Genomic DNA, 20,377 nt, shown 5'->3' on the forward strand with positions numbered 1-20,377 from the left:
TATTATTTTTGTATATTAATACTATATTTTAGGTAATGTTATTTGGAGTTAAAAAATGGAGTTAGGGTTTAACAGTTATATTAAGGTAATCAATTAAATGATATTCTCTTCATTAGAAGTAATCATGTTTTATTGTTTTACAATGTGTGCATAAGTATTCATTGCCCTTCGTGTCAGTACTTAATGGATGCACCTTGGCTGTGTGGACAGGTCCCTATCAGCTTTGCACACCTGGGCCCTTTTTTCCCCACAATATTCTTTGCAATAGTGCTACAGTTATTTTACCCTCACAAGCCTTCCTGGGCCTTTTGCAGAACAGCATCTTCACATCATGACGCTGCCATCACTATAAATCAGAATGGTGTGTTTCTGATGACTAAAAGGTTTTTTTATTCACTTTGAGACTTTGAGGAAGACATTATTTGAAATCGCGAGACACATATTTTTTTCTGAACTAGAAATTAAGGCATGCCTCCATTTACGTCCTCATACCATCAGGAACAGTCATAAGGGCAAACCTTCAGTGATGAATAGACACCCTGTTAGTAAGAATTCTCACTATCTTTATTTTACTCTCTATCTTTTATTTTTCTCTATCTTAACTTTGTGTCAGTTAGTATATATAGATAATAGCTGACGTTGCTGTTCTAGCAATCTACTGTAAAATTACACACAATTCAAAGACGCACTGTGTGAAAGAAACCAGTTGTCTGTCTCATAAAATGTTAAACAAATAACCTCTGAAAGTTATATGTTCAGAGGTCATGTTTTATTTGTACTTTTATTAACTTTGTGCCATCTTATAATGTTGGCCTATTGAATGGATGTGTTTTTGAATTTTGCTTATATGAAAAGATCGAGGCAGATTTATTTTAAAGAGTACATAACTAGGGATTTTTAAGGTCCTACTTTGGTTTATGGAATGTCCAACAACAAGTTTATGTACATAGAAGGTGTAAAAACACTATTATTTTGTAATAATAGCTAGTTACTTTCACCTTACTTCTTGACTGACTCTCAAATGATTCGTTCCGTGATTCATCTGTCTAATCCCCTCCTTTCCGCTATCCTAGTCAGATGTGATTGGTCATCGCCGAATGAGGCTCATGAGCTACAGTGTTTGGGGGAGAAGAGTGAAGTTTTCGTGGGCAGTCCTAGCAAATGTAGTGACGTAAATCCGCGGCGGTTCGCGAATCGGTCTAGGGACGACTCGTTTGCATGATTCAGAGTCGACTCCCTTTTTTCCAAGCCAATAACTTTGTCATTCATTCACCTTTGGATTTACAACTTGGCAGAATGCTTACTTTCAAACACGGCAACATTACACACTGCATGAAATGTAATTTTCAACGATCTCATGTTATGTACTCTTTAATGATAAAAGTTCAAATAACTGACAAATATCATTTTCAGTGTCCAAATCAGCAAATAATTGTTTCGGCCAAAACAATCGGCCGAAAAAAGTTAGTCTTTACCATGCCTATAATGTGATATCTGTCAATCAGGATACACCAGTGTGTTTCTTGAGATACAAAAAAATACTGGTAGTAAAGATAAGAATCAGACACGCTCTTACATGCCATGCTGAGAATCACTCATTGACAGAAACAACAGGAACCTCCTGAATTATATTTATTATAATTATACTCCGGAAATATTCAACAATGTTTTAGAAATGTATTTGCCTGATTATTTTAAGTTGTCTGACTTTTCAGTAAACTGGGTTATATTGAGAATCTGCTCATGACTGCTGCGACCAGAAAAAAAGACTTTCATGTATACTCACATCTCATCATGTACCCTCAGAAATTGATTCAAATGTACTCAATTAAATAATTAAAGCTGCGCCTTCTGTATCGCCATCTTTGTTTGACACATAAAACTGTGGGTTACTTTACGCACTTCTCTAGAATTATCTAAATTATCCAAGTCAAATGACAACAAACTTACATTTCCCCAACAGATTAACTATTGTGAATTGAGATAAGGAGGCCGTTTTGATTTTCTAAGAATTTTTGTTGATTTCCATAACCAAAAGAAAGTTATGGATTGCAGTTTGAATAGTTTTTCTGTCATCTGAGCTGAACATTAATATACAGTATATGTGTATGTCTTAGTGCCTTTCACTTACAAGGACTACAGAAGCTTAAATATGATAAAGGGGCAAAATAAGAGAGTTAAAACTATGTCAACATTCTAATCTTGAAGCCGGATGTGTAATGACCTCAGGGTTGGTGAGTGATTGCAGTGCTGTGTGTACCTGTGGTCGTCATGTGTTTGCTAATGGCCAATGGAAACACAGCCTGGTTTAAGGTCTAGTCTTTAATACCCGTAAAGCAGATGGTGTATGCAATGGATTCCATGACCAGCTCACATACCTACTTAAATATTGTTTATGAATTTGTATAATTTCATTAACTGTGTTTCTTTAACTATAGGCACATTTTGTACCAGATGCTTTCTTTTATTGAAACTTACAAAGTTAGATTTTTAAAATATTTGTATATTAAAGGGATAGTTCACCCAAAAATCATTTACTCACCCTCAGATTGTTCCAAACCTGTATACATTTCTTTGTTCTGCTAAACACAAAGAAAGATATTTGGAAGAATGTCAGTAACCATTGACTCCCATAGTATTCATTTTTCCTACTATGGCAGGATATGGGGGATGAGCTTTGTTACTGACATTCTTCCAAATATCTTTCTCTGTTTTCATCAGAACAAAGAAATGTATACAGGTTTGGAATAATCTGAGGTTGAGTAAATGATGACAGAATTTTCATCTTTGGGTGAACTATACAGTATCACTTTAAGACCACATAAAAAATATTCTGGAGACGTTTTCCTAAATATGACTACAAATAAATGTCACCGTGGTAACCTAAACAAAATGTGAACCAAACCTGTAATATGAATGTGTAAACTTCAAGTCAAGCTGTAATCTTGTCATGTTATGCAAAACGTTTGAAAAAATGTATTGAAGGTTCATAAAACGCTGGCTATGCAGCCAGCAATGGCGTGACACAAAACTTCCATCACACTGTCATTTCCATCCCATAATACTATCAAACGCAACATGACAAAAATAACAAAGTGATAGAAATGTTAACTATTTAAGAAAATAAATGTTTATTTATTTTATTTTCTAAAACACGACTGCGCCAACCGTGCACATCATCAAGGAAAAATATTTATGAAAATGTCTTGAAGAACAGCCATGCACAGATCAATCCATGACTCAACCTTTGTTAAACACCAATCAATCAATCAAATCACATGACGTAACATGCTCGTGGCGATGGCCATTATACAGTAGATCAGCTTTGTTTGAACTAGATTGAGGCCGAGGACAATAGAGTTACTTCTGTAAGTCTCTCTCCTCCAGCTGTTTGTGAAAGCCGAGCAGGACCTTTAGAAGAGCTCTTGTTATATAATGATCCCTATTGACAAAAAGCTTCCCACAGAGGAAAAAAGGGAAAGGTGCCAAACACAGGAACCACATTTGCCCACTGGGACCATCAAGCTTAGTTACACCTTACAAAAAAAAGAAAGAGACGGACATAGAAAAGGCAGAAGAAGAGAAAGAAATGTATGTACTATATATGAGTGTGTCATGATACATAAATAAACAACAACATGTTGCATGTTAAAGGATGCTATGATAAAAATAAATTAAACTGATTGTCTCATTGAAAAGAAAGAAAACAAGTTTGCTCTTTACAGGTAACTTGATTCTCATTGTGGCACCTGGCCCTGGCTGGCCGACTGGAAAACCCATGAGTGAAACTCTGTCATGAGATCGCTTCGAGGAAGGAATCCCTCAAAAGAACAAATGTCTCCTTTCTGTTATTGATGCATGTGTGTGTGTGTGTGTGTGTGAGAGTGTGTGTCGGAATGAAATACCCTTTTAATGAGTAATAAAGGTACAAAATACACCAAAGTATATGACTCATCTTAACCTACAGATTTAATTATGTTGTTCTGCTACATAACTACACAAACAATTCTTGAATATAATCGCTACATTCTCAGAAAGATTTAAATACACGCCCCTAAACATTTTATTTAGAAAAAATTGATTACTCGATTAGATTGCGTAAATGTAATGCATAAAAGCAGGGTAACAAAACACTTTACAATATATATTAAACAGCATTTATAAATCTTTTTTTATCTTTAGTTTATTTATAAAGTAACTTAATCACAATCAATCGATTCCAAAATAAATGTTTGTTTATATATGTGTGTGGCATATATATATACAGTATATCTGTATGTAAATATAAATGTATATAAATATTTACATATTTAAATGTAATATACATTATATAAATATATTACTCATATTTCTTAAATATATACCGTACATGTATGCTTGTGTATTTATATATACATATAAATATACACACCACACACACATAAATTGTATAAACACGAACATTTATTTTGGAATCAATCGATTAATCGCGATTAATCATTCAACTAAAATTAAAATGATCCAAGATTACTAAATGCTGTAAAATGTTGTTCAACACATTAACATTTACCCCTCTTTAAAACTCACATCAAGCTATGCCAAGCGTATCAATTATTCTGGTATCTGCTTGAATCATCTCATTGTGCCGAGTGTGTGTCAGGAATGCACTGATAGGAAATCCGACTGGACATTTTACGGCTGTAAACTACATCAGCTCACTCAGCCCTTGACTTGCATTGGGAACATTACAGGTGGCATTACAATCCTCTGACGATTTTTTACTCTAACATTGTATCACACAGTTCAATGAGAAATCCTGCTATGTGTGTTTAATGAAAGGTGAGTGTTGACTAAGAATGGAGCGTGTGAATTGTGTTGTGAATGTGGCACGCCTTGGGGGCCAGGCCAGACCTGAAAAACCAGCTACCGCATTTAGTCCGGAGAGCTGTGATATGGCACGTCGTGTCTACCTCACTGCCAAGGACTGAAACTCTTTTTTGCCGCCTTCACTTTCTTTCCCATTACACCTAAAGTGAATTTTCTTTCATTTTACCCATTCGGATGCAATTTTCAGTAGTGGATTATTCGGTTTTGTTTGTTCTAAGTTGTGTGAGCAGTGTTGACTGTGTGGACTATGCTCACCTTAGCCGATTAAAGAAGGGGGAGTGGAGGAATTGATTCTGTGGAGGGCGAAGCTCCACAGCCGAGACTGATCGTACAGGTGAGCCACAACAATTGAGGAAATAATGCAACCGAGCTTTGCTGTGTTTATACCCATTAGCTCTTTGTACTTTTCTTTGTGTGTATTTGTTTTTAACACCTGTTAGGGGATCCAAGGGTCTCCTTTGGCTGTAGGTTTTCAAGTATGTGTGTGACAAAGTGAGTCAGATGGACAGATTTTGAGTAAAGTGAATTAAATAATTGTGCTTTTTGTGCTTTTGACATTGAGTACAGCATTCTACAGCTTAAATTGTTACTCAATTGTAACTAAAATGAACAAACCCAGCTTAAAAAGTCAGTTCAGTGTTTCTTCAACCTTGTTATAGAAAAACATGAAAGGACTATTTGTTACCTTGAGGAGCTATTTTTACCTGATCTGTCCTTTCCAAATTGCGTTTGTTTGATAAGTTGATTCACACCTATTAAATATTACAACTCTGGTTAATGTGGTTGCCACAACACATTCTTATGTTGTCTGAAGATTTTGTAAATATATGACAGAACTCCAAATTCTATGATGTTTTGTATATTGTACCATGGTGTTATAATATTAGAATTTTTGATGTTATGTCATCATAATCATATTTTTTCTTCATGGTGTTTAATGTGTGATCACATGATGATAATATTGAATTGAGAAAGTTCTGGATTTTTGTCAGACTAGGTAACTATGACAGGATGGTTTTGATGTCATTGGCCCAAAACAGTGTTTTGTTCTATACATCCGAGAATCTGGTAAACAAACAATAACGTATAGCCACTACTTTCTTTTCCAGCCTCCTTTGATGTGATTGCAACTTTAGCCTGACATTGAACACAAAGCTCTGGCAGGGCTCTGAATGTCTTATTGTTTCCTGGCGCTCAGGAACAATACACAGGGTTCCTGAAAACAATCAGGCTGGATCCATTAGATGTTCAGTTAAAGTTTTTTAAGATCTGTTTTGAGACATGAGGGGGTTTGGCAAGTGAGTGGGCAAAGGATCAAGAATCCATTCTCAGAGAACGCATACCTGCAGAAAATGATGAATCGACCTATTGTTTGAATAAGGGGAACTGAGGATTTAGGGCAGGGATCAGCAATAGTGTATGTATAGAAACACTGTGACGTACATGCCAGACGTGTGAGCACACCTGTGATTTACATTAAATTCATTAAACATTTTCCATTTAGTAAAATGACATCAGGGACAAACAAAACATAAGCAAACTGAAAATGAATAAAAGCCTATGTAAGCAGAAATGTAATAGAAATAGATGTTTGGAAACAAGTTCTGAGCACACGTACATGTACTCTTAGAAACATTAAAACGCACTTTAAAGGGTGGTGAAATAGTGAGAAAGGGATCACATTTAGTCATTTCTAACACTGCAGTAGTCATATGAAGCCATCATAAATCTGGTTAGTTCCTCTAACAGTCACAATCAAATATTAAAACGCATCATTTACATGAGGGCGACTCCCCTTTTTGGTGTTGCTCTTGATAATCGGTGTCATTACTGAACAGGTTTAACATTACTGCTTTTCTTAAATAAAGCACATATTCAAAACAGTCCCATTTAAAAGAGAAGTGAGATAATAAAGTAGGTAGTTGCAAGTATTGAGCTTCCCATGAGAAAGTTTGTTTTTACCCATTCAACCAACCCTCTTCTCTGCCTGTAATGTAGTGCTCATTTTGCACACAAAAATAATATTGCAGTACGTAATATAAGTATATATATTGTATATTATTATATAATTTAATATTGCATTGGTTTTTCTCCAAATTGTAACACCAGACCAAACCTGACATTTCATGAAAAGATGATTTTTCACATTTTTACACTGACGCTTTCGTTATACAGTAAATAGGATTAAGACTGGGTAATCAAAATATGAATAAATAAAGGCAGAATGTTGTCTTAATGGCTATTATGTCATGGTTTATAATCATTCCCGAGGGCAGAGATTGAAGAAATGTATTAAATTAGTAAATGCCGAACAGATTTTTTGCAGATCGTTTTTAAAGACTTTCTGAACATCTGATTTTAAAAGCTTAATGTTGACTTTTTAGACAATGACAGGAACCCTGGTTCATATTAGTTTATAATGGGTAATCTGATAAACAAAATTAGATACATTTTAATTTCATAATCTTTTGGTCTGATTTTAATCTGTTTTGCTTTTAGTAAAATATTTAACTTTTGAGTTGAATATCCAGAAATGAGACTCGGCGAGTATGATATTGTCTTGTTCTGTCCCAGCTGCCCTGTTTTTCTGAGAGAGTTTAAAGTGGCTATAAATTAAATCAAGTGTTACAGGCTGACACCTGTATCAGTGAGTGTATAGTAGCGTTTTATGGCGGTGTGAAACAGAACTCGACTCGATATTGATGTCTTATGACTCACCATGTTGCCCAGGCAACACAATTTACAACTATTTGCTGTTCTTTGGTGGTAGCGGGCTTGTAATTTTCTTTCCATCAACTCTGATTGCTTCTGTCAGAAATACTCATAAGAGCCAATCTCAAATATTAGGGCCTGTCAGGAACTAAAGAGGTTGTTTTATGAAGTTGTTCAAATTATAACAAAGATGCACTTGGCAGCAGTGCAGATCAATGCAGGTTTTTATGCCCGGTTTCACAGACAAGGTTTAAGACTATAGTCCCAGACTAAAATTAAAGTTTGAGCTGTCTTAACTAAAACTAAATTGCCCTGACATAGCTTCAAATATGAAATTGCCATTGTTTTGTATCAAGATGCACACCAGTAATGTTTTTATCTAAGGCTTTTTTTAAAGCGACTTAAATTTAAACTAAGGCATAGTCCTGGCTTAAAGGGATAGATCCCCCAAAATTCTGTCATCATTTACTCACCCTCATATAATTTCACACTCTCATTAATTTCTTGGTTCTGATGAACAAAGAGAAAGATATTTTGAAGTATGTTAGCAATTTTCAGTTCGGGACATCTTTGACTACCATAGGAACAATTAAATGGGAGTCAAATGTGCGCCAGAACTGTTGGTTTCCCTAAATTCTTCAACATATCTAATTTTGTGTTCAACAGAACAAAAAACCCACAATATTTATTATTATATACATTTATTATATAGCTAACATTCTTTCAAATATCTTTCTTTGTGTTCAACAGAACAAAGACGTTTATACAGGTTTGAAACAACCTGAGGGTGAGTAAATGATGACAGAACTATACTTCAGCCTTAAGTGGTACTTTTTTGATGGCCTCAATTGTCCTTCAAAGGCTGAAATATTGTCTGTTGTGTCAGATCTATTAAAACTATTTTTACCTGCAAATAATAGACAGCTTGATAAATAAAGTGCCCAAACTGTACACTTTTGAAAAAAGCTATAAATAAATATAAACAACAATAAAGCAAAAAACTTTAATTAAGAACGTGAATCTGCTTTCACCTCACATTGTGTATGGATTGGTAAAAATGGCTATTGAATGCCAAATGACCTCAAAATAAACTTTGTTTGGTTTTAAATTGCAAAATCCATTCTCTAAACCTCTGCAGGGTCACAACAGATGGATCCCAGCATCTCAGGCCACAGGCAAACAAACAATGAATCTAAGTAAAAGATGCCCATATTATTTAAAAGGTTTTAAAATATTATAAAAGTTTTAAAGTTTTACAACTAAAGAAATAAAAAGCAAAAAATATATTTAAAGTCATGAACACTCACGAGATGAAGACTCCAGTCATATTCTACATGGAGCAGGTCGCCTCGTGGAGATCACATGACCAGTTAACTATTAGCCTAACTGTTTTATCTTGACAACCCTCTGGTGCACACATTTACTTGCCAAATTATCAAATAATAAACTGACTTTGACAAATTGCAGTTTTCTACCATCTGTAACCACAAAATATTGATTTCGCATAATGCTTCATCCACACAGCACATATGCTAGTGTGACGTAACCAGAACATTACAAACCACATCTTTTAAAGTGGCACAAAGATTGACAGTCATATTTTTATCATTTGCGTCTCACTAAAACAATTCTTGATCCTGCCCGCAGGCTGTCACAAAACATGAGATGTTATGAAACTAAAAGTTTTGCATGTTTTGTAGTTGCCGGTCTATTTGAATATAATCAGCAAGAGAATTATAGACGTTGCCTATGTGAGCTTGTGAAAGACATTAAGGCAATGATAGTCACTGGAGACAAATGCACTTTAAACTCAACTGTGTAATTTGAGGGATTGTGGGATTTATGGGTTGTTCTGGATTGTTGAAAGAATGAATTTGTTGAAAGAACAAATTGAAAGAATTCTCCCTTGGTTTCCAAATTTTAAAAGGCAATGTAAATAACAGTGGCTGCTCTAACTGTATTGTGGAAGAAATAGTATTCACAAAAATTCAGCTCTATAATTTTATTATTTTTATAATTACGGTGAGCCACTGTGGTCCTACATCAGGTAATGCACAACAGACAGGAAGTTTATGAAGTACAAAAAGCCCTAAAGTAAATCAAATTAGACCTGTTTTGGACAATCCTGGAAAAGACTGGAAGGAAACAGCTGACTGTTTTGATATCAGTACTGAAGATAGGAGATATAAGCAAAAAAAGGCATGTGTTTCTGGCATGTGTATACAAGAATTTTATGTTCAACAGATTCACTTCAATCATTTCATGGGTTAATGTGGTACCTATAAGGTGGGCTGACATAGTGTTCAAAGAATCCATAAAATCACCCCAAGCTGAATTGAAGGCATAGTTTCTGTCTATATTTACTCGCCCTCTTGTCATTTCAAACCTGTATGATTTTCTTTCTTCTGCAGAACACAAAAGAAGATACTTTGAAAAATGTTCTGTTGTATGGACAACATAACAGTGCAAGTCAATGGGTACCGCCATTGTTCGGTTACCAAAATATCTTCTTTTACATTATGCAGAAGAAAGAAAGTCATACAGGTTTGAAATGACAAGAGGGCGAGTAAATGATGACACCATTTTCGTTTTTGAAACTATTCCTTTAATAGTCAGAAGTCAGTCTACATTAGAAACCAAGCATTATGGTTTTCAGAGAGCACAATGCATTTGATCTTCAATGATCAACTAAATTGGTCTCTCAGTAAACATGACAGATGATGTAAGCAGTGTGGTTAAACTAAATAGTTCCCAAAGAAGCTTTGTTTGTTTTGTATGAAGCAACCAGTTTTTTAACATGCTTTTGAACAAAACTGTACGTTGAAATCTGTAAAGCATTATGATGATTCACAAAACAGGGGAAAACTATTAAAAGATGTGGTGAAATGTGAAAATAAATGATTTATTTCTCTGTTTACAAACGGATTGTAGGTTTCATCATCTAAAAAGAATCAATATTTGTTTTGTTTGGTTTATTTTCAGAACAATTGTAAAGATGCCATGGAACACCACAACGTCTATGCCCCTGAATATCACCAAATCGAAGGAACAAATCCTCACCCAGAGTAAGTTTGTGTTTGCTGTGTGTGTGTGTGTGTGTGTGTGTGTGTGTGTGTGTGTGTGTGTGTGTGTGTGTGTGTGTGTGTGTGTGTGTGTGTGTGTGTGTGTGTGTNGTGTGTGTGTGTGTGTGTGTGTGTGTGTGTGTGTGTGTGTGTGTGTGTGTGTGTGTGTGTGTGTGCGTGTGTGTGTGTGTGTGTGTGTGTGTGTGTATGTGAACATTACAATACTTTTAGCATACCTGTGGATTAAGAAATCTAAAATGCACCTGCATTGTACTCAGCATCACTTCCTGAAACCTGTTCTACAACATGCTTAAAATGAATCACATTACATTAGTGCATTCAAGATGATCATTTTCCCCAGTTTTGTCTTAAAATGAATTAAGCTTCTATATATGGCAAAAGTTACATTGTGCTAAAAATAAAATAAAATTTGATATATATATATATATATATATATACTGTATATGATCTCACCAACCTCTAACGTTTGCAGCAGACTGTGAGATATCATCTATTTCTTGTGTTCACAGGCTCCGGAGCCATGATAGCTGTAATCGTCATTGGAATAATCATCATTCTCACATTTCTGCTCATAGTTCTCAAGACGTACAACAGGTATGGCAACATTTTGATGTGAAGCTTAATGATTCAGTCGCATACCATGAGGTGAACACATTGTCTCCTAACAATAGCAGGATATTTTAAAGCTGAGGTCTAAAAATAGAACAAAGCTTTGAGTCTGAGGGGCTATTAGTTGTGTCTATCAAAACTGAGAGAAGAAAATTATAGACATGAATTTTAGACATGCCCATATTATTATACAACAATAATGTTTTGTGTCTGATATTGCTATTGTGATAAAAGGTTTACAGACAGTAAAGGAAAATACAGTATAAGTAAATAAATACATCAAATTTGTTCTGTTATTTTTAGAATAATATTGTACAGTATATAAATGACTTTAAACTGTACATTAACCATTTGGAACAACCAAAAAAGTTATTTAAATCATTCATGTAAATTTATGTCATTTTTGGTTTTGCAAATTTTATGCAAATTTTTGTATTTTTAGGCAGATATCAAATGCGTCCAACCCCTCATTGTTAATTGGGATGTAAACAATTACAAAAACATTTCTAATATAATCTCTATTTTAATAATTATATAGAGACACTCTTAATGTCATGTATATTTTTAAAGTAGGTTATATGCCCTACATTAGTAATATATAAAGAACAGTATCCTATATATACCTAAAGTAGGTAAAGCCTCCCAGTGGTTTTGATCCTAGTCAGCACTCTCATCTCTCGTCTAATCAAATTTCACAATTTCTCATTAAAATCTCTTTGAACATAATGAAGAAAAAATGTAGGAAAAAGGTTTACATGGTGCACACATTTTGGCAGTTAGGCTACAGACACATTAACAGAATTTATTATTATTATTTATTTACATACTGTATATATAAATGATTTTGTATTATTTTATTTAAACTGATTTATGTAATAATATATCATGAACTCCATGACAGGAGGTCCCATGCGAACAGGATGCTGACAGGGAACTCCAGCAAACCCAGAAAGAAGACATCTTCTACTACCACAAACCTGGCCATGAGCAACATGGGGCCAAGTTCAGCCAATGGAAGCATCACGCAGTCTAACTCTAACACACCTTCAGAAAATGGATTTCGCATACCACGGGTGGACCTAAGTAACATGAATCGGAGTAACGGGGAACAATTCAGCACCACAAGTGGTTCAACCGTAGTGACGATACATGACATGCCATCAGTGGATAACACATAGCAGACATGCTCTGGAGTCACACTAACATGAACAAATCTGTGGAACAGTCCCATGGAAAATGAGCCTCGACCCACTGTTGAACATTCACTGCACGACCGGGGTCTTGTGGAAGATTGGGGACCCGCCAGATAGGCTTGGCATTACAGAAACCTTTAAAAGACCCCATATATTATAATGAAGGACCTGAGGAATACTAAATTCCAAACACTTGATATGAATATAGTTTAGCGCTTCAAACCTTGAATTTGTTGATAAAATATAGTGAAATATATATTTTGTATTCTATATTTTTCTGCAGTGAGCAGAAAACTGTTTTTAATTACAATGGAAATGGACCATGCTTTCTGATCCCTCCGAAAGCCAGAATTCAGTCATAATGTCCAGTCCATTTTTGTGTATTATAGCATTTGCACTCTTATAGTAAAGTCCTTGTTGTCCACAAACACGTTCAAATGTTTGGCCATGCTAAATATACCATTTAAATGTAATAACATTAACTGTTGTTGTTTTTTAATCAATTACACACATCTCCAAAAGTAACCTCAAGAAAATTTATTCACAATCTGCAACAAAACTAAAGTATCGCATAAGAATACAAGAACGAAGAAGAATACAGCAGCGTTCCGTTTATATAAACATGTAGAAATACTTTTCGAGAACAGTTATAGCAAGCTCTCTGGCTAATGTTCTAGTGCAATATCTCAACAAAAAAAAACACAAAAACACTCAGGCACAAGATAAACTTTTTTGAAGGAGATCAACTCACAAATTGCCTGACGTTTTACAAGCTATAAAGAAAATATTTCAAAACACATTTTATTTTAGTACTACTCCAAGGCAACCATGTCAAGAAGAATAGTCCTTTAAATGCAACAGTGTTTATTAGAACAATGATAGTGTTTTATGTTATTGTTAAATATCGAGTGCAAAAGTGAATTCAAGGTAATGGATGTTGCATGTAAATGAAGTACCTGATCAAAGCTGCTAATGGTTTCAGTCCTCAAGAATTCAGTTTGGAGTGTGGATCAATCTTTTTGAATCTAGTGTCCATCTATTGCTGAAGAATATTGTTAACTGAAAGAGCTGGAAGGTTTTTTTTTATTCCTGGAAAGGTATTACTTCATGACCAAAGAGAGTACACAAGGCATTGACCTGTTACATGCTTGGTTCATTTGAAAGAGAGGAAAAAATAACAAAACATGACACTATAAATTAAAGTACACATACAAGTAGATTTTACCTGAGAAGTAAAAGGTGCCAGAACTATGGCACGTCACATATGCAACACACGATGGCCTTTTAAGTTAGTCGAATACTGAGAATTAAATCAAAACAAACGTATCTAACATTTGGGCACTTATTGTGGTCAGAAAATTAAGTGCTCAGTTAAGTGCAGTAATTCTAGGGGACTTAAAGGAATAGTTCACCCAAAAATGGTCCCCACTGACTTGACCATAGTCATTTTTATTCCAACAATGGGGACCATATTTGGATGATCTATTCCTTTAAGACGGTTGGGCCGTACAAGATTTTTTTTACACTGGTTATATCTCATCAACTATAAATTGTGCCAGTTCATTTTACCTGATTTAAAGGGTTGAACTCAAAATTAAGAAAATATTTATTCTTCATCAGGTCTCTTTGAAACCTCTCCATGTATGCTTTGCACACCAAAGCATTGCCAAAGCATCAAAACAGGAGAAAATGGTATACACACAAAAATGGATAGTTTTAGCAATATCAGACATATTACAGATTAGAAAAATAAATATTGTTCCACTAGTTGAAGTGCTGATTTTACTTAAGAGCAAATTAACGAGAAAAATTATATATATTTCTTGACACTAAATGTCATATAGTTTTCATGACGCAAGAACTCCACGTTGGATGACATCAGAACCGTAACGTCCAGTCATTGGATCATGACTTCGAAGTCTTTGGGTGTGACACCTTTTGCCCTGCTCCGACTGGCCATGCTCAGAGTCTCCCGCGTGACGTCGGTTCTCACTGCCTGTCCTTAACCGGGTTCTAATCGGAGGGGAGGAAGAAGTGGGAGTTGCATTAGTTTCCATTAAGGAAGAATTTAGGTCGTCACTTTCTTCCTGTCCACCTCTACCCCCCGCTGTTCTCTCGCTCCTTTTGGGAATTCTGAAACTGCCCCAGTTTTTCAGATGTCTCCCATTTGGCACAAGTTTTCTCTGATGCTGGCTTGGATTCGTCTTTCTTGGCGAACCATTGTATGTTGTTGGTGTGTCATTCATATCGCTTTCCTCCACTTCATTCTTCACTGTATCCTCCAGGAGCTTTGACTGCCTAAGTTTATCTTTCACAGACACCTGCTCCAATAGCTTGTTTCTCCTCCTCCTGTCCTCTAGGGGGCACTCAGTCTCATCTTTTCTATGAGCAACAGTTCCTCTCAGCCTGGACTCTGAACGTTTTGCTGTAGCTGATGCTGCCGCCTCGTTTTTCGAAACCTTGCAACCTCCAGAGTTGGAATCAATGACTCCCTCAAAATTATAAAACTTGTCTATCACCAAGCCCTCCAGCCTGGTCATATGAACTGAGGCCTGTTTTGATATTCTGTAATGGTTGCTACCCTTCTCGTGAGTCTGAACTGTGGACCCCAGTGCACTGTTCTGCCCGCAGTGACCTTTCAGAGGTTGGGGGGAAGCTGAAACTGGAGGTGCCGTTCGGAAGTAAAACATAGCCTCCTCCAAATGTCTAGTAGAAGATATACCTGACCAAAAGAGAAAAAAGGATTAAACACAATGTCACGTTTCATTGGTGTAGAAGTCTAGTGTACGGTGTAATGCTCACCAGCAACCCGCCCCTGCTCGAGCAGTTTAATGTGATGGTGAAAGATCTGCTCCTGTACTCGACACAAGGTTCGTTTTATCCTCTCCCGACGACTGACCATGTACGTTAAATTACGCACCTGAACACAAACATATACATATACAATACATTTCACTGTCTAAACCAAAAAAGGCAGTGTTATTTGTTTTTAAGCTACTGATTGATTCCTGCTAAATAGAGGAAAAAGATTTACAGATTTAGTTTCAACTTTCAACCTGTTTCTTAATTTGGACTGTGGTGCTTTTGAAACATTTTCAATTACACACACCTGCTCTAGACTGCCAAAAAGACAAAAACCTACACTAAAGGTCTGCAACACACTCGTTATTTGACCAAATTAAAGAAGACCGGGGACTGGCTGTTTATATCCCCTGTCTTACAGTGCTGAGTGGTGATTGGCTGCTGTGGTTCTCCCTTACATTACTTACTGAAGGCGGAGCTACAGGCTTCATCGCAACCTACCCGCTCAAGATCTTGTCGCAAATGGGTGAAAAGGCGAAGTCGTCGCAAAAGCACTTCCTGTTCCCGCCGGGCAAGGCTGTCTTCTTCTTCCTTCTTGGGCATTATCAGTGGCTGGTTAAAGTTAACCTTTCGTTTTAACTTCCAATATTGGAAAAGGAAGTCCACCAGCTCCAGAGGCAACTGCAGGTGTTCGGCAACCTCATCAGCAGCGACGAAGCGATAGAACTCATCCTCGAGCTGCTGCACTCGCAGCTTTCGCTCGCTAATTCTCGTCTCTTCTTGGTTTTGTGCGGTTTTGGGTTCGGAAGAGAAATCAAGCCCTCTGTTTTTCTCTCTTTGCTCTTTCAATGGTCTAATTTCATCTCCCTCTTCCTCACTCCAGTCCATGCCTGAGTGCTTGGGACAAAAGGATTTAAACTTGACCTCGTCCGCCTCTGTTAGGATTGTGTTCATCTTTAAACCATAATGTAGACCACAGGTCACGTGGAAAGCCACACGGCAACTTTTGGCAGAACACTGGTTAAGGTAAAGAGAAGGAGATGCCACATTTATAAAATCTACATTTTGAACACTTACATATAAATATCCAAGTGATATACCTGTATACAAGCTCCTGTTTTCTCTTTACACACACAGCAAATTAGCGCCCATCTGTTGCCGGGTATATGAGACACATTAGTGATAGGCTCCATCTTCTCAGGGTTACCAATGCTCACCTAGATAGAGAGATAAAGAGATTGCAACAAAGTCCAGTTTAAGCTCATACAATTAATATTCTGACCAGTGGCAACACAACAGTAAAGATAAAAGGTTTATAATCATTTATAATTATTTGTGTATGTGTAATTGTTTTGTACATGACAGGCTGTGATGTGACCACTCCTTACTTCTGGTATCCAGAGAGCACAGCTGACGTGCACCCACTTAGTTCCGCTGCGGGTGGGTTTCATGGCTCCGCCTTTCTTAGGGCACAGATGGCACTTGGGAAAGATGCCCAGAGCACAAGTACGGCAGAGCCAGCTGCCCTCCGGAACCTTCAGTATACCGTAACATGCCTGTGGGGAGGTACAAGGATATTATTGTCATGCAATACAAATGCACTTGCGCAGCCGCATACATTTATACACTGTTAAATATGCACACACACCTGGTGCACGCATATGTTGCACTTGTCACAGAACACCATCTCGTTGCCGTCCTCGCCGTCAGGTGACTTACAGACATCACAGACCACATCCTCATCATATTCGATACCAAGCCCCTCCTCTGTCTCCATGGCGTGACTCATGTTGTCATAGCAACGCCTTTCAAACTCCTCCATGACCCGCTCCATTGTCAGCTCATCCAGAGATTGCATACCTACAACCAAACCAGTTTGACTTAGTATGGCATTTGTTTACATTAGTTTACCACCGTTTCATAAATTTGTCTCTTTGAGTGCATTATGGGTAAATGAACATTTTAGATCGCATTTAACTCACCCATCTTACTGAACTCTGCATTAGCGATCTCTAGCCAAGCTACGTCCTCTTCATTCAGATCATATCGACACATGCCCTCAGCTAGAGCCTGAATACCCACATAGCCCAGCATCGATGACTCAGAAGAGCGAATCAGCTTCTTCGGTCTGACGAACAGAGCAGCGGGACATTTCTCAGCTACAGTGCTAAGGGAATACAAATACAACAAATGAAAGCCACTGAAAGTTAACATCTGACGTCTTCAATACTTAGAATGCAAAAATGGAAAATTTGATGTCTTCCTACCGCACTTTTGGTTGCGGTATAGAGTCAGGACTGACGGGCACTTGAACTCCTTTCTCCCACTCCTGTCGCCAGGGATCAGCCAGCTCATAATAATCTTCTGGATTCAGCTGGTTTGAGTCATGCAACTTCATAGCAGTGATAAGGTCTGTCCTGAACACCTGGAAGGGGGAAAGGGGGTGTGACTATTACAAAATTCAATGTTTAGTCTGAAAGCAAAGATTACTCTAAAAGAATTTTGTATGTTGATTGGTCCACACCCATATGTACATTTGGGTACGTTACATTTATATGACATTGGAGTGGATGGAACTTACCTCTGAAGGTCTCTTTCCATTCTGTTTCCTGTGCTTGGAGTGCTGAGACCAGGATGTGGAGTTACCTAGAGAAACAGAAACATAGGCTACTCTGAATTAAAGGGCTAGTAATCACTAATAATTACACATAAACATTACAACAGTTTCAACTACATCAACTTCCTAACTTGTATAAACAAAGCTTTAGAAACGTGATATAGCTCTCGATAGTCTTCATTTTAAACATTCAACTGAAGTTTTACCAGAAAGATTAAATAAATTGCCTAATTCACACTGGTACTTAGAAAAGGCACTTACTTCCATTGTCCGAATCCTCACTGGTGCTTGGGACACGGCTTCGCTTCATCATCGGCTGCCGTTGTCTTGAGGTGATCAGGAAATCTGCAGAGATAATCAAACATTAAAAGAACATTCCTGAAAACTGATCCTACACACTTCATTGCTGAGTGTGCTTTCTGACTCAGCCAGCCAAAACTAAAGTCAGCACAACAGGCCAGACGCTACATTCACAATTGGCTATGATTCCAGAAGAGTTAGGTGAGACTTTACTTTACTCAGCTTATGTTATGTTGCTTTGGTGAGATGAACCCGCCCTAACACACACGTTTGTTTTGCTCTATTTTTCACATATATGAATCTGAAATGCCTTCATTAAGGAAAATTTGATCAAGTAACAATCATTTTCACATTTAGTTACACTTAACATTTTTTATGTTAAATATGCTCGAATACATATTTAGTAAAACGTCACCGTTGGTAAATAATATAAATCAAGCTGTCAGTTAGAGCTAAATGATAATTAAACTCCGTTTTTTAAATAACGAAACACTGAAACCACAGCGCACACATTGTAATCTTTATCAGTACGTTACCTTTAATTGTATAATTTCAAAACATAATAGTCAAAGAGTGTCGTTTCATACGATGCAGCGTGTACAAAACAACAGACTGTCAACGTTCCGTGACGTCAAACACAGACGTCTCCAGTTTCACTGAGAGATACAAGTCGTTTTATTATATATATATTTTTTTTTTTTACAGTCCGCACCTTTTAAGTCTCTTAAAAAATGGGCACTGGCCCTCAGCAGATGTGCTTGTTATAAATGTTTCAACATTTAACGCGTATTTTAGTCATATCACCACGTCTCTCGTCACATAAACAACAGCTCAAGCAGTACAAACTCGCCATGCGACACAGATGACAGGCCACGCCCCTTGACGTAACAAGAGTGTTCACTTCAACGCCAGTTCAAAATTGGCGAAAATATTATTTATTTTCTCTGTGTACCACAAAAAATACAAGGTTTGTCAAACAATCACTTTTGCATTGACTTGTATAACACGGATGTGAGCGAATTTAAAGGACGTATCTGAAGTATATATAAAAACGTATACAAGTTCTGTTTTAGCCGTATTTGTTCGACCACAAAACGAATTAACGTTACTATCGCACGAATAACAAAACGTGGGTGGATTTCGGTTAAAATTTAAAACCTACAAAATTACAATATCATGCGACCACTATTTTACAACGTCATGACAAAACTAAATCCGGACCAGCCCAGATCGTGACACGCGGAACGTAATTTAGACATCCCTGTATCAACCCCCCATAATTTAAACATTATCACTAAATAAGTGAGTACTGCAAGATGTGGACACTTGTTTAACGTTATATACTCTTATCAACGTGAATCCACCGTCAGGCCATGAGGTGCGCGCCGAACTTGCGATCTGACGCTCGAGCACACAACACACATGTACAGGCTGTTACACATGTATATACAGGGCCCACATCTTTCGCGATTCAAAGTAATAACCAAACATAAAACAACAATACCAGGAGCACATATCATTTAATAAAGAAGCCAGATGCATGTAAATATTTATTTATGGCAGCCTCTGAAGCTGCTAAACTTAATCTTTTGGCGCCATTTTAATGACGTGCTACATTTGCACCGGATCATCTGCATGGAGAGCTCGCGGAAATCCTGGACAACATTGTAAGCATGTAGGAAAATAACCCCGTCTCTGCTTTTAAACGCATCTAACGTTATACCATATCACAGAAAGAATAATGCAATGTACCTACACAAAATGGCCTTGCTGATGCTTCGCTGGCGTTTGTAAGGGGCTAGTTCTTGCTCACAGTTTGAGTAGTCGCTCTCCTCCACCCCAGACACAAACACACGCAGGTTGCGTATGCGTGCCGCTACTGCTGTGTGCCTCATCATCCACCAGGCTGAGGTCGCACACATAGACTGGCTGCTCTTCATTTTCATACCAAGATGATGATATATTTATTTCTAAAACATTGCGATATGCCAAAACACTTTAGGATGACCACGGCACTCTTTCAAGTTGCTATATATTGAGACAACTAGTGTAAGCAGGTAACGTTACCGAATAACAGTCAGTTTTCAATGTATTTTGCAATATTTGTGATGCCATTTTCAAAGAAAAAGCTCCCCAAAGACAATATTTTATATATTTTGGATTTATTTACTTGCTCTTTTAAGCAGGCAATATGA

At 37.0% G+C, this 20,377-nt stretch overlaps 2 protein-coding genes across 5 annotated transcripts; one reads left to right on the forward strand and one right to left on the reverse strand.

The window, feature by feature from the left end:
• The first annotated feature begins 4,897 nt into the window (after positions 1 to 4,897).
• ncmap (non-compact myelin associated protein) lies at positions 4,898 to 12,935 on the forward strand. Its single transcript, XM_057344270.1, has 4 exons — positions 4,898 to 5,200; positions 10,561 to 10,643; positions 11,171 to 11,255; positions 12,172 to 12,935. The coding sequence occupies exons 2-4, from the start codon at positions 10,574 to 10,576 to the stop codon at positions 12,446 to 12,448; spliced, it is 432 nt and encodes a 143-aa protein (XP_057200253.1). The 5' UTR covers positions 4,898 to 5,200; positions 10,561 to 10,573; the 3' UTR covers positions 12,449 to 12,935.
• A 42-nt stretch (positions 12,936 to 12,977) lies between these two features.
• On the reverse strand, positions 12,978 to 20,068 carry jade1 (jade family PHD finger 1). Of its 4 annotated transcripts, none has more exons than XM_057344650.1 (11): positions 19,939 to 20,068; positions 18,144 to 18,227; positions 17,847 to 17,911; positions 17,533 to 17,690; positions 17,248 to 17,432; positions 16,914 to 17,125; positions 16,654 to 16,821; positions 16,366 to 16,482; positions 15,767 to 16,282; positions 15,266 to 15,383; positions 12,978 to 15,185 (listed from the first exon to the last, which is right to left on the reverse strand). In XM_057344650.1, exons 2-11 carry the CDS (start codon positions 18,193 to 18,195, stop codon positions 14,311 to 14,313), a joined length of 2,466 nt encoding a protein of 821 aa, XP_057200633.1. In that variant the 5' UTR covers positions 18,196 to 18,227; positions 19,939 to 20,068; the 3' UTR covers positions 12,978 to 14,310. The 4 variants fall into 4 exon arrangements, with proteins under 4 accessions (XP_057200633.1, XP_057200631.1, XP_057200632.1 ...); XM_057344648.1 differs by having other exon boundaries at positions 17,847 to 17,932; XM_057344649.1 differs by having other exon boundaries at positions 17,847 to 17,932; positions 19,935 to 20,065.
• Between the last annotated feature and the right edge of the window lie 309 nt (positions 20,069 to 20,377).

Source organism: Triplophysa rosa, linkage group LG10 (genome assembly GCF_024868665.1).
Source record: "Triplophysa rosa linkage group LG10, Trosa_1v2, whole genome shotgun sequence".
Classification (NCBI taxonomy): domain Eukaryota; kingdom Metazoa; phylum Chordata; class Actinopteri; order Cypriniformes; family Nemacheilidae; genus Triplophysa; species Triplophysa rosa.